Below are 12,602 nucleotides of genomic sequence, written 5' to 3' on the forward strand. Positions count from 1 at the left end.
TGACATGAAATTTCTTTATAAAACTTATAATTAACTATATTTATTTGCATTGATTTGAATTGAATTCAACTCAAACTTGTAAACTTGGCTCAATTTTGGACTATCCCCAATTCCCACATTTAACTCAATTTTAGACTATCCCCAATTCCCACATCCCACAGGGCTCACAAGCTACTTTTAAACACTCCAACAAACAAAATTCACCCAAAAAATAACTCACATCAACATCTTGGAGTGACATAAACACAATGCTCTACTACTTCCCTACAACATTGTAATGCTGCCTTAAATGAAATAAAACTATCTTTTTACAACATGGAGATCCATGTAAAAAACTTTTCTTTAGCTAGTAGCTGATCCAAGAATCATCAAGCTCGAAGAACTTCAAGGTCGAATGTTGGATATAAGTTGCTGAAAGGCACGCTGAGCTCATAAACTGCCATCACCTTGGCTTCCAGGCTGCCATCGTTGGGAACTTGGATCACTTTCACGACCTTGCAATCCTCCTTGACTGCCCAGATGTTCTTCTGGCAGCTCACACCATGGAACACAGACTTGCTATCGCTGGAAGAAGCGTTCGTCAGCTGGAGTGCCTCCCACGAGTTGTTGCCACTGTCATATCTCTGCAACGTGTTGGCATCGTAGATCCGGTTGCCATGCACAATACACCGGCACCCGCGCAATCTAGTCATGTCCGCCACTTCCCAGGAATGATCTTGTGCTGAGAAAACAAGCGTCTCTCCATTAACAGCGCGCAAGATAACCATCTTGTTACCATCCACGACGAGAGCGTTGCGAAAGGCCATGGTCCCATGCGGTGGCAATGGCGGGAGGGGATACCATCGGTCCTCCAGCGGATTGTATGTCTCAGCGTCCTGTTCCTGCCGCTCACGGTTGCCACCAACGACGTAGAGCTGACCCTCCATAGCCGCGGACGCAAAGGAGAATCGAGGACACAGCATTGGCGCTGCGGCGCTCCATCGATTCGTGTGTGAATCGAAGACGCTCAGTGATTTCCCGCCTAATCCGAGAAGATAGAGCTTGCTGCCGAGGGCCCTGCAATCGAATCCCCCAGCGGCGTAGAAGCCCCGCGGTGGAGGAGGAAGAACCATCCACGCTTTCTTGGAGCTACTGGGATTGAACGCCATGATCAAAAGCTCGTCCTCTTGCCTGAGGATCACCGTGGCGACAAGCCATTCCTCGTCCAACCCCTGTGCAGCGCGATCATCGTAGAACTTGGCGCTGGAGACGAGATCCCTCCACGCTCGGCTCACCTTGCGCATCTGCCCATGAGATGAGAGGGACACTCGCAGGAGGCACTGGTAAGCGGCATCGCTGTCCAGGCCGGGGATGATTGTCGTCGCCATAGCCCAGCTCTATTTGCCCTAACTCCAGATCCAAGCAGCCCTTTATACGCAGAGCAGGGATATGCCCCGGTTGGGCATCTTGACGAGGCAACGTTTCTTTTTCCTTGGCGTCGCTGGCTGAGGAATTTGTCGCTTGCCGGGGCGTAGTCGCTATGATGATCACTGCCTCTTCGGGGGCGAGACATGCATCACGACAGCCAGGTCTTCTTTAGGATGCCCCAGTGCGATGACGGTTTAGTCTCTACGTGTTCTACCAACGCCGCGATGCCCACAATGGGGATATGGAGCAAGGACTGCATTGTTTGGTAGGATACTCATCAAGGACGAGAGAAGCGCCAGATATCTTTAGCATGCATGGAATCCCCTCGAGATTCCTTGGAATGCAATCCTTCGAGCAATGTTCTGATGAGGCATAGCGCTACAAGTGAGTGATTCTATCTCAAGCATTGCCTTGTGGACGTTCTCACCAAGTCTGCAGGGCTGGAGAAGGCTGAGGAGCTCATGCATAGCATGCCAGCCTGGCATCCGAGAGAATAAGATCGGACAAGCAATCTCCCGGACCCTTGGCTTCGACCAGCTTTGCCCCTTTCTCCTCAGTCTTCTGCAAGAAACATATGAATCACTAACAATCCCGTAATTGTTTGGAGGTCTTCATTCTCCCAATTAACCCTCCCAGAGTGCTTCCACGACGAGTTGCCTAGCTCCACCATCGCATATGGCTTGAAAAGGAGATTCAGTAAGCGAGCTTCGGACTGGATAGAAAGAAATCCATGCACAAGTCCAATGGTGCAGTCTCTGCGAAATAGCACAAAACAAGGTTTTTTCAACACAAAGAGCCTCTTGCAACGCGCAAACAAGAAGAGCAGAAGAAGTCCACAGGAAAATGAAACAAGAACCTGAAGTGTGTCTGGAAGACATCTGGAACGAGTTTTTCTTCCCACTTGGCAGGCAAGTATCTGGACAAGACAAACCATCGATCAACCTGCTTGAATCAAAACAGAGCAAACTCCAAACCAAGATGGCACCTGACAAGAAGTTCATTCCCGCGTTTGCTTCCCACACACAGGGCAGTCACAACAAGCTAAGCTGTTTGACATCACAGCACTGCAAGAAAACGATTACAAGCTCGATCACTCACCTGAGCTGGCGGAGCGTCCTGGAGTGACACACTGCGTTGCCACTTCCCTACAACCCGAATCAAGCTCTAGCGGCCCTGGAGCATTGTAATGCCACCGGCCGCTTCCTCCTCGCTCTCCCAATAGACCTCAACCGTACGCACACAGAAAAAAACCATTTCATAGAACTTTTCATCTGCAAACACGACATCCTTGTAGATAACTTATTCATCTTTAGCTAGTAGCTCATCTAAGCTCGAAGAATCTGAACGGCGAAGCTTATGGGATTGACGCCGGATGCTTGGCTTCCAAGCCAGATCAACGTCACAGCCTTGCAATTCGCCGAGACTGCCCAGATGTTCTTCTGGCAGCTCACAGCGCGGAAGAAAAACTTGTGATCGGTGGAAGAAGCGGTCGTCAGCTGCAGCTCCTCCCATAACTTCTTGCCTCCAATACAATGATCCGGCCATGTCGTTCCATAGGTGCACAAAGTAGTGGCGCCGGCCAGTCGCCGCTTCCCAGGAAAGATCTTGGGCTGCGAAAACAAGCGTCTGTCCGGCACCACCGGGCGAGCTCAAGATCACCTGGTTGTGAAAAGATTTCGTTTCCTGCGGTGGAGAACGCAGCATTGGTGCTGCGAAGCTCCATCGATTCTTGCGTGCATCGAAGACGCTCACCGAATTGCAAGGAGATAGAGCTTGGGACCCAGAGCCCTGCACTCGAATCCTCCCGTGTTGGGCTCATCCTGGCGAGCAAGTACCGGCAATGCACATTCTGCTATCACATATGCCCACTTTGGGCATCTTGACGAGGCGATCAAGGTTTTCCACTTCTCGGAACATCCTATTACGGGTTCTATGCAAAGAAAATCGCGTTGCTGATGCGAGGAAAGCCAGGACGTGGTGACCTGGACGACAATAGTGAGCACATATGCCCCGATTGGGCATCATGACGAGGCAAATGCCGCAACGAGCTCTTCGGCCGAGACATGCATCACGCCAGCCAAATCTTCTTTGGGATGCCCCAGTGCGATGATGGGTTAGTCTCTACGTGTTCTCCCAACGGACTCCATGCCCACAATGGGGATATGGAGCAAGCAACTGCATTGTTCGATAGGATACTCATCAGAGTCGCGGGGGATGTTCTTTAAGGTGCATGGAATCCCTCGTGATTCATCTCTTTGGAACTCGCATTTCCTGATCCTCCGCCAAGAGGATCTTTAAGATGACGGTGGTGATTCTATCACCTCGCGGTCCCGATCGAAGAGCTCTTGAGACGGTGACACTGAGGACTTGGAACTGGCTGTGTGTAGCGCGCAATGGATTCTTCGCAGTCCACAGCGGGATGGAATGGCGGAGTTGCTTACCGGTTCTTATGACTTCAAGCAAGGCGGAGCAAGTTGCAGAGGCCTGCGCAGCCGTCTCGGGCCCGGCACTACTCGGAGTAGCCGATCTAGGATCGATCATTCATCGTCTTGGAGACCTTGCAAAGTTCCACAGGAACATTAGCGTCCGAGAGAATAAGAAACCAGGCCACCTGTTGCTCGGACAAGCGATCCCCTGGACCCTTGACTTCCGCCAGCTTTGCCTCTTTCTCCTTCCACAGCAGAAGATCAGGCATTCCAGCCGTCCAGTTACTGTGGTCTTCTGCAAGAAGGTTGCAAATCGCCGACAATCCTGGACCTCCGATACAGACCGTTATCGTTTGAAGGTCTTCAAGCGAGTACTTCTTCCAGTTTACCCCGCTACATGATGTCCCGTAGTGCTCTTCCCAAGTCTCCGCCACGAGTTGCCTAGCTCCACCATCGCGTATGGCTTGAAGACGAGATTCAATAAGCGAGCTTCGGACTGGATAGAATGAATCCGTGCACAAGTCCAATGGTGCAGTCTGCAAACAAGAACTGTAGAGCAACCACGAGAAAATGAAACAAGAACCTGAAAAGGTGTCTGGAAGACATCTGGAACGTCTGAAAAGATAACATCCCACATGAGCAGCCCGAACAATGTCAGCCATATGCCACTTTCTGAATGGACTCCTTTCCAGCCGCCTCCATCTTCTCCGGCATAGTATTGAAGTGCCAGGTCCTCCACACTGCATTGTTGCCCATCGTAGCCATAAAATCTGCTCTTCATTCCATTGGCATTGTTTAGCGGCCTTCCCATAATCGTCACCTTCAGAAACAGAGTTGTAGCTGAAGGCCAAATATCTGGAAGACACAGTACGTACCACCTTGTGTTTTTTCTTTAAAAGCGCTGCATATGGAGGTACTTTCCACCTTCTAGGAGGTTTTCCTAGTCGGAGAACCCTCCGTTGCAAAGCGATACGATCCCCTCCTCGGACGTTGAAATCGTTTAATCCGTTTTCTGCAACGAGCAGGCTCTCTTCTAAACGCTGTAAGTGCTCCAAGTCAATAGATAGCCGGAGAGTCCAGTATCCTCTCCGTCCAGGACAATACTGCATGCTAAGGAGCTGCTTGAAGAGGTTTACAGCTTCAGCGTATCTGGTCAAGAGCCAGTTTTAGTTCAAAAGTATTGTCCGCCATTGGTGAAAGAGCGTACCTGCGTTCTTTCTCCAGAAACGATGCAGCCACAGTACAGATTGTTGCATACACCCATGCAGCCGAAAATCGTGCTAAAAATGGATGCTTGCTCTCGGTGTGTGCATTGATCAATTCGAGAGTAGTCCTTGCTTTTCGAAAAGAGGAGTTTAGAGCCTCAGAATTACCAGCCTCCAGGGACATGTCAACCACCTGAGCCAATTGCAATGCCTGAAAACTTGACGGTCAGACAAATTTTATAACAAAGTAGGAACGGACCTGCTCATACGCCAGAAAGTCCTCTCGAGAAGCGAAGACTGGCATTGTTCTAGCGCACCTATAGCTTGGATACTTGATCCTTCCAATATCCACAAGAAGAAAAACATGGAACTCCTGCTCACCGTTTAGAAAGAACAACCTCTGAATAAAAATAAATAAATTGCTCAGCATCAGCAGTGTAACACTTTGGAGAGGATGTCAACTGACCTGTAAACGCCAAAGTAGAACGTCAACTGTTTCGGCTATTCGAATGCATGGCCCGGTTGCTTCACGAATTAAAGCCGTTAGATTACTGCCGCCAAGTATTTCACGCTTGTATAAAAAACCAATGATCACTTGCTACTTACAAATGCAGCGAAATCAATGCATCTCGAGTTGCTGTAATAAGCTGAAGCTTTTTCAAACTTAGCGTAGCACTTTTGATCTGTAAGCAGGAACAGAAATAAAAACAAGGAAGAAAGTCTTAGAAGTAACTACCATGATTTTGCTGTTCACTGCCAAATCTTTGAGCTCTTGTACAGTCAGATGTTCAAGCAACTCAGACGAATTGACGTCCGCGTCGAAAACTAAGTAGCGTCTCTCTGTTACAAGGGAGCAAACATATTATGAAGTCCACGATGAAAGAAATTGAGTACCGACTAACTCATGGACTGCAGAATTTGTGTCACCAATATCTTCATAGAAGATGTTCTGAAGACGGAACCATGGCCCTGCAAAACCACTGTCTCCCTTGAGTCACAGTTTGTGCGACGGCGTCGAGCTTACCCTTTCGTTGAGCCAATCTTACAAAAAGGCGCTGTCCATCAGACGAGATTGAACGAAATGCCTCGAGAAGTTCGATCTCGTCTGGAGTAAAGAGATGGAGATCCCGTTCCAATACCACTTGGAGCATGTAGAGAAAATTCTGTTGGTATCGACAGCCGTGGTCTTGTCCCTTGTCAGCTGCATCCATTAGACAGCTCCATTTGACAGCCAGCACTTTTTCTTCTGAGAGACTTCCAATAGTCCGACTCTGGATCTCACGCAAATCAAGCTTGAGGCGTGCAGCTTCCGATGTACTCTCGGAGACATATCCCTGAACGCTTTGTGAACAATTGAAAAACGCCCCAGAGATTAGTTACCTGAACATCTACCACGGCTTTGTCCATGAGAGGAGACAAATAACGCGAAAGCTCTTTTGGAATATGTCCCAGCGAAAGCCCATCCGCTGTAAGCACCTGGCGCAACGTTGTTGTCAGCCATGAAACACGTCCATTCAGTCAAGTTTACCTTCACAGCGTATGTATCCATGGGATTTTCTGGTTCCCTTACCAGGTGAACTCGCATCCCAGCTTGGCACTCGACGTCTCTGTGGTACTTGCGGCCAGCAATCCTTGCCTCCAGGCAGCCATTGTAAAGATCTCTAGTTTCACTGTTGAGCTCTGCCGGAAGGACGCTGTTGGCCACGTCGGCCATTGTAAAGATCTCTAGTTTCACTGTTGAGCTCTGCCGGAAGGACACGTCGGGCTCCTCAAAGCATTCAAGAGTAGAAGAAACTTCCGGTTTCGGAGACCCTGCCGCCGTGTTACAGTCGACCCCAGTCTCGAGCGGAGGAGACTGCTGGATTTCTAGTACGCAGTTTCCGCTTTCCTCGTACTCTATCTTTTTCGACAAGTTGAAGTGAAAGAGTGTATGCTGGACACTGTTCTTCTTTTTCTTCCCACTTTGCAGGCAAGTATCTGAACAAGAGAAACCATCGATCAGCGTGCTTGAATCAAAACAGAGCAAAATCCAAACCAAGATGGCAGTTGACGAGAAGTTCATTCCCGCGTATTTGCTTCCCACACACAGGGCATTCCACCCAGTCACAACAAGCTAAGCTCAGGCCTCCTTTTATTTCCAGCGAAAAATCACCGCACTCCAACTCATCCTGCAGGAAAACAATCACAGATCCACCGAAGAAATAGAAGCTCGATCACTCACCCGAGCCGGGAGTGACACATTGCGCTGCCGCTTCCCAACAAGCCGAATCAAGCTCTCACGGCCCCGGAGCATTGCTGAGATTACCGCATGGAACACCGCCGAGCTGTGTGTAGGACGCTTCCTCTTCGCAGACCTAAACCCTAGCCAAATAAAATATTTCCCTCCATTCCTTTGAATTCACTAGGGCAAAAGCTTATGATATTACGATTGAATTATAAAATAGAGGCCTTCAAAGTTTGGTCACCTGTATTACAAGCGAACATTCTTAGCGTGCTTCGACCAAGGTGGGATTGCGATTTATATTGACTTCATAGTCTTGAAATGCCGTGTAGATATTAACTTCTCCCCTCCTCAAGGCTATAAAAACAGCCCCAAAATTCCATTGCACAACCACGAGTTCTCATACTATTAATTTAAGTACCATGGCATTAGTCATGATAATGTTTATGCTATGCCTCCTAGGATTTTCTCTGTTCTCTACACTAGCATCTCCCTCCAGTATTATAACTGAGCCTGTGTTTAGGAAGTTCTTCCCATCCAACATCGCGAATCCTTTCTACACATACAACGATTTCATTGCGGCAACAAAATACTATCCCACGTTTGGAAGCACGGGGAGTCTTGATGTTCAAAAGAGGGAACTGGCTGCCTACTTTGCAAATGTGAAGCAGGAGACTGGAAGTAAACTCGCTTAGTATTTATCCATTAATCTCACTAATGTCTTTGATTGTAGCACTGCAATACATTCGAGAGATCAACCGAAACAACGTCTATTGTGACACTAGCCGTGGGATCCCATGTCCTGCAGGTACAAAGGCTTACTATGGAAGAGGACCTTTGCAGCTCACCTGGTAAGCTGAAAATGTTATATTCAATATTTAAAGTGTATATATACAGGAATTACAATTACGATGCTGCTGGAAAGGCTTTCAACATGAACCTCCTCCAAAATCCAGACCAGGTTGCTCAGAATGGCGTCCTTTCGTGGAGGTCATCAGTGTGGTTTTGGATGCAAAATTCGAATTGCCACACCGCAATAACACAGAACCAAGGATTTGGAGCTACAATTCGAGCCATCAATGGAGGTCAGGAGTGTGGCAAGGGCAGTGAGACACAACCCGCACAGAACCGCATTAATTATTACAAGGACTTTTGCTCACAGTTGGGTGTTTCACCAGGTGGGAACCTTGGCTGTGCTTAAAGAAATGTTTTTAAAGTAATGAATAAGTAATTAACTACGAGGATGTATTAATAAAAATAATAATAAATCTGGAAATTTGTTGGTGATGATTGCAATCTTTACAATAGCAAGAATTACTAGAGGAGAATGCTGAAAAGGTATAATAAAGCCGATAATAATATCTTGCCTATCAGTCTACTTATAAAATGGGTAAAGTTGTAAGATGATGGATATCTAAACAATTTTGGTATCTAAAAAGCATTGCTGATATTACCACATGAGAAGCGCAGACCTAAACCCTAGCTCACATTCTTCTCGTTCGTTTTAAACGCAAACTCTAAGTACTTGCTTTGTTGCCACCATCGGTTCCATCCCACTCTCGAAGCTGGTCGAGGTATCCAGTGTGATAAATTAACCTGCGGGGGATTGTCGTTAAAACAACGACTTAAAATAGCTAAGCAAAATACTGTCTTAGTATGGTATTATCGGGGAGTCTTGATGTTCAAAAGAGGGAACTGGCTGCCTACCTTGCAAATGTGAAGAAGGAAACTGGAAGTAAAGTCACATAGCATTTATCAATCTCATACTACGGAAGAGGAACTTTGCAGCTCACCTGGTAAGTTGGAAATGTTATATTCAAAATTTAAAGAGTATATATATACAGGAATTACAATTACGATGCTTCTGGAAAGGCTTTCAACATGAACCTCCTCCAAAATCTAGACCAGGTTGCTCAGAATGGCATCCTTTCGTGGAGGTCATCAGTGGGGTTTTGGATGCAAAATTCGAATTGCCACACATAGAACCAAGGATTTGGAGCTACAATTCGAGCCATCAATGGAGGTTAGGAGTGTGGCAAGGGCAGTGAGACACACGCACAGAACCGTATCTGCTTAAACAAATGTTTTTAAAAGTAATTATTAATCAACTAATTAGTTCAACCTCCCTAAAGCTGTTCCTTGGTCAAGTTTCCCTGCTAGAACATGAAGGACAAGAAGACTTAGCGAGAGAGGGGGATAGAGCATGTATACCAAGGTGTGGCAATAAAGAGACTTATTTGGAGATCATCTTCACATTTTAAGACACCGATCACATCGTTTCTGCAGCTCTAGAAACGATCAGCGACATCAAGTCGACATTCTGCTCGCTCAACAGTTGATTATCATGGAGTTCTTGTCAATTGCGGCAGTTCTAGTGATTGCTGAGTTATTTGCTCCAGGCTTGGGTTTCCAGTGTCCAAAAGCCATGTTCTGGTTCGGGGATTCTACTGTCGATACAGAGAATGTTCAGGCAGCAGCTCCGTTTATTAGTGCTGCAGAGTATAAGCCTTATGGCATGACTTTATGGCATGAGAATAACAAACCAGGCCACCTGTTGCTCGGACAAGCAATCTCCCGGACCCTTGGCTTCGACTAGCTTTGCCCCTTTCTCCTTCCACATCAACCAGTACTGTGGTCTTCTGCAAGAAGCTTATGAATCACACACAATCTCGTAATTCTTCATTCTCCCAGTTAACCCTCCCATAGTGCTTCCACGACGAGTTGCCTAGCTCCACCATCGCGTATGGCTTGAAGGCGAGATTCAATAAGCGAGCTTCGGACTGGATAGAAACAAATGCATGCACAAGTCCAATGGTGCAGTCTCTGCGAAATAACACAAAACAAGGATTTTCCAACACAAAGAGCCTCTTGCAAAGCGCAAACAAGAAGAGCAGAAGAAGCCCACAAGAAAATGAAACAAGAACCTGAACAAGAACCTGAAGTGTGTCTGGAAGACATCTGGAACGAGTGTATCCTGGACATTGTTCGTCTTTTCTTCCCACTTTGCAGGCAAGTATCTGGACAAGACAAACCATCGATCAACCTGCTTGGATCAAAACAGAGCAAACTCCAAACCAAGATGGCACCTGACAAGAAGTTCATTCCCGCGTTTGCTTCCCACACACAGGGCAGTCACAACAAGCTAAGCTGTTTGACATCACAGCACTGCAAGAAAACGATTACAAGCTCGATCACTCACCTGAGCTGGCGGAGCGTCCTGGAGTGACACACTGCGTTGCCGCTTCCCTACACCGAATCAAGCTCTCGCGGCCCTGGAGCATTGTAATGCCACCGGCCGCTTCCTCCTCGCCCTCCCAATACACCTCAACCGTACGCACACAGAAAAAAAACATTTCATAGAACTTTTCATCTGCAAACACGACATCCTTGTCGTGTTTGCAGCCTTGAGCTACTAGCTCCTTTCCAGCCGCCTCCATCTTCTCCGGCATAGTATTGAAGTGCCAGGTCCTCCACACTGCATTGTTGCCCATTGTAGCCATAAAATCTGCTCTTCATTCCACTGGCATTGTTTAGCGGCCTTCCCGTAATCGTCACCTTCAAAAACAGAGTTGTAGCTGAAGGCCAAATATCTGGAAGACACAGTACGTACCACCTTGTGTTTTGTCTTTAAAAGCGCTGCATATGGAGGTACTTTCCACCTTCTAGGAGGGTTTCCTAGTCCGAGAACCCTCCGTTGCAAAGCGATACGATCCCCTCCTCGGACGTTGAAATCATTTAATCCGTTTTCTGCAACGAGCAGGCTCTCTTCTAAACGCTGTAAGTGCTCCAAGTCAATAGATAGCCGGAGAGTCCAGTATCCTCTCCGTCCAGGACAATACTGCATGCTAAGGAGCTGCTTGAAGAGGTTTACAGCTTCAGCGTATCTGGTCAAGAGCCAGCTTTCGTTCAAAAGTATTGTCCGCCATTGGTGAAAGAGCGTACCGGCATTCTTTCTCCAGAAACGATGCAGCCACAGTACAGATTGTTGCATACACCCATGCAGCCGAAAACCGTGCTAAAAATGGATGCTTGATCTCGGTGTGTGCATTGATCAATTCGAGTGTAGTCCTTGCTTTTCGAAAAGAGGAGTTTACAGCCTCAGAATTACCAGCTTCCAGGTCAACACCTGAGCCAATTGCAATGCCTGAAAACTTGACGATCAGACAAATTTTATAACAAAGTAGGAACGGACCTGCTCATACGCCAGAAAGTCCTCTCGAGAAGCATTGTTCTAGCGCACCTATAGCTTGGATACTTGATCCTTCCAGGAGCAAACATATTATGAAGTACACGATGAAAGAAATTGAGTACCGACTAAATCATGGACTGCAGAATTTGTGTCACCAATATCTTCATGTTCTGAAGACGGAACCATGGCCCTGCAAAACCACTGTCTCCCTTGAGTCACAGTTTGTGCGACGGCGTCGAGCTTACCCTTTCGTTGAGCCAATCTTACAAAAAGGCGCTGTCCATCAGACGAGATTGAACGAAATGCCTCGAGAAGTTCGATCTCGTCTGGAGTAAAGAGATGGAGATCCCGTTCCAATACCATGTAGAGAAAATTCTGTTGGTAACGACAGCCGCGGTCTTGTCCCTTGTCAGCTGCATCCATCAGATGGCTCCATTTGACAGCCAGCACTTTTTCTTCTGAGAGACTTCCAATAGTCCGACTCTGGATCTCACGCAAATCAAGCTTGAGGCGTGCAGCTTCCGATGTACTCTCGGAGACATATCCCTGAAAGCTTTGTGAACAATTGAAAAACGCCCCAGAGATTAGTTACCTGGACGTCTACGACGCCTTTTTCCATGAGAGGAGACAAATAACGCGAAAGCTCTTTTGGAATATGTCCCAGCGAAAGCCCATCCGCTGTAAGCACCTGGCGCAATGTTGCTGTCAGCCATGAAACACGTCCATTCAGTCAAGTTTACCTTCACAGCGTATGTATCCATGGGATTTTCTGGTTCCCTTACCAGGTGAACTCGCATCCCAGCTTCTCTGTTGTACTTGCGGCCAGCAATCCTTGCCTCCAGGCAGCCATTGTAAAGATCTCTAGTTTCACTGTTGAGCTCTGCCGGAAGGACGCTGTTGGCCACGTCGGGCTCCTCAAAGCTTTCAAGAGTAGAAGACACTTCCGGTTTCGGAGACCCTGCCGCCGGGTTACAGTCGACCCCAGTCTCGAGCGGAGGAGACTACTGGATTTCTAGTACGCAGTTTCCGCTTTCCTCGATTATACATGACTTTTCAGCATTCTCCTCTAGTAATTCTTGCTACTGTAAAGATTGCAATCATCAACAACCAATTTCCAGATTTATTATTTGTTTTTATTAATACATACTCAGTAG

At 47.3% G+C, this 12,602-nt stretch overlaps 3 protein-coding genes across 4 annotated transcripts; 1 reads left to right on the top strand and 2 right to left on the bottom strand.

Moving 5' to 3' along the window:
* Positions 1-272: 272 nt before the first annotated feature.
* Positions 273-1,446, bottom strand: LOC9639463 (F-box/kelch-repeat protein At1g55270). 2 transcript variants are annotated; one of them, XM_024665045.1, is made up of 2 exons: positions 1,275-1,446; positions 273-1,211 (listed from the first exon to the last, which is right to left on the bottom strand). In XM_024665045.1, the coding sequence occupies exons 1-2, from the start codon at positions 1,365-1,367 to the stop codon at positions 369-371; spliced, it is 936 nt and encodes a 311-aa protein (XP_024520813.1). In that variant the 5' UTR covers positions 1,368-1,446; the 3' UTR covers positions 273-368. The 2 variants fall into 2 exon arrangements, with proteins under 2 accessions (XP_024520813.1, XP_024520811.1); XM_024665043.1 differs by having other exon boundaries at positions 273-721; positions 776-1,446.
* A 1,203-nt stretch (positions 1,447-2,649) lies between these two features.
* LOC9639464 (fanconi-associated nuclease 1 homolog) lies at positions 2,650-12,445 on the bottom strand. Its single transcript, XM_024665046.1, has 14 exons — positions 12,339-12,445; positions 6,760-6,792; positions 6,567-6,695; positions 6,419-6,514; positions 6,063-6,372; positions 5,933-6,007; positions 5,775-5,878; positions 5,645-5,721; positions 5,505-5,589; positions 5,298-5,438; positions 5,041-5,249; positions 4,709-4,982; positions 4,417-4,653; positions 2,650-4,369 (listed from the first exon to the last, which is right to left on the bottom strand). Exons 3-14 carry the CDS (start codon positions 6,621-6,623, stop codon positions 3,935-3,937), a joined length of 2,100 nt encoding a protein of 699 aa, XP_024520814.1. The 5' UTR covers positions 6,624-6,695; positions 6,760-6,792; positions 12,339-12,445; the 3' UTR covers positions 2,650-3,934.
* On the top strand, positions 7,667-8,478 carry LOC9639465 (chitinase 4). Its single transcript, XM_002991267.2, has 3 exons — positions 7,667-7,940; positions 7,993-8,110; positions 8,157-8,478. The coding sequence occupies exons 1-3, from the start codon at positions 7,682-7,684 to the stop codon at positions 8,458-8,460; spliced, it is 681 nt and encodes a 226-aa protein (XP_002991313.2). The 5' UTR covers positions 7,667-7,681; the 3' UTR covers positions 8,461-8,478.
* Positions 12,446-12,602: the final 157 nt, after the last annotated feature.

The sequence above is a fragment of the Selaginella moellendorffii genome, unplaced genomic scaffold, assembly GCF_000143415.4.
Source record: "Selaginella moellendorffii unplaced genomic scaffold, v1.0 SELMOscaffold_118, whole genome shotgun sequence".
Lineage (NCBI taxonomy): Eukaryota > Viridiplantae > Streptophyta > Lycopodiopsida > Selaginellales > Selaginellaceae > Selaginella > Selaginella moellendorffii.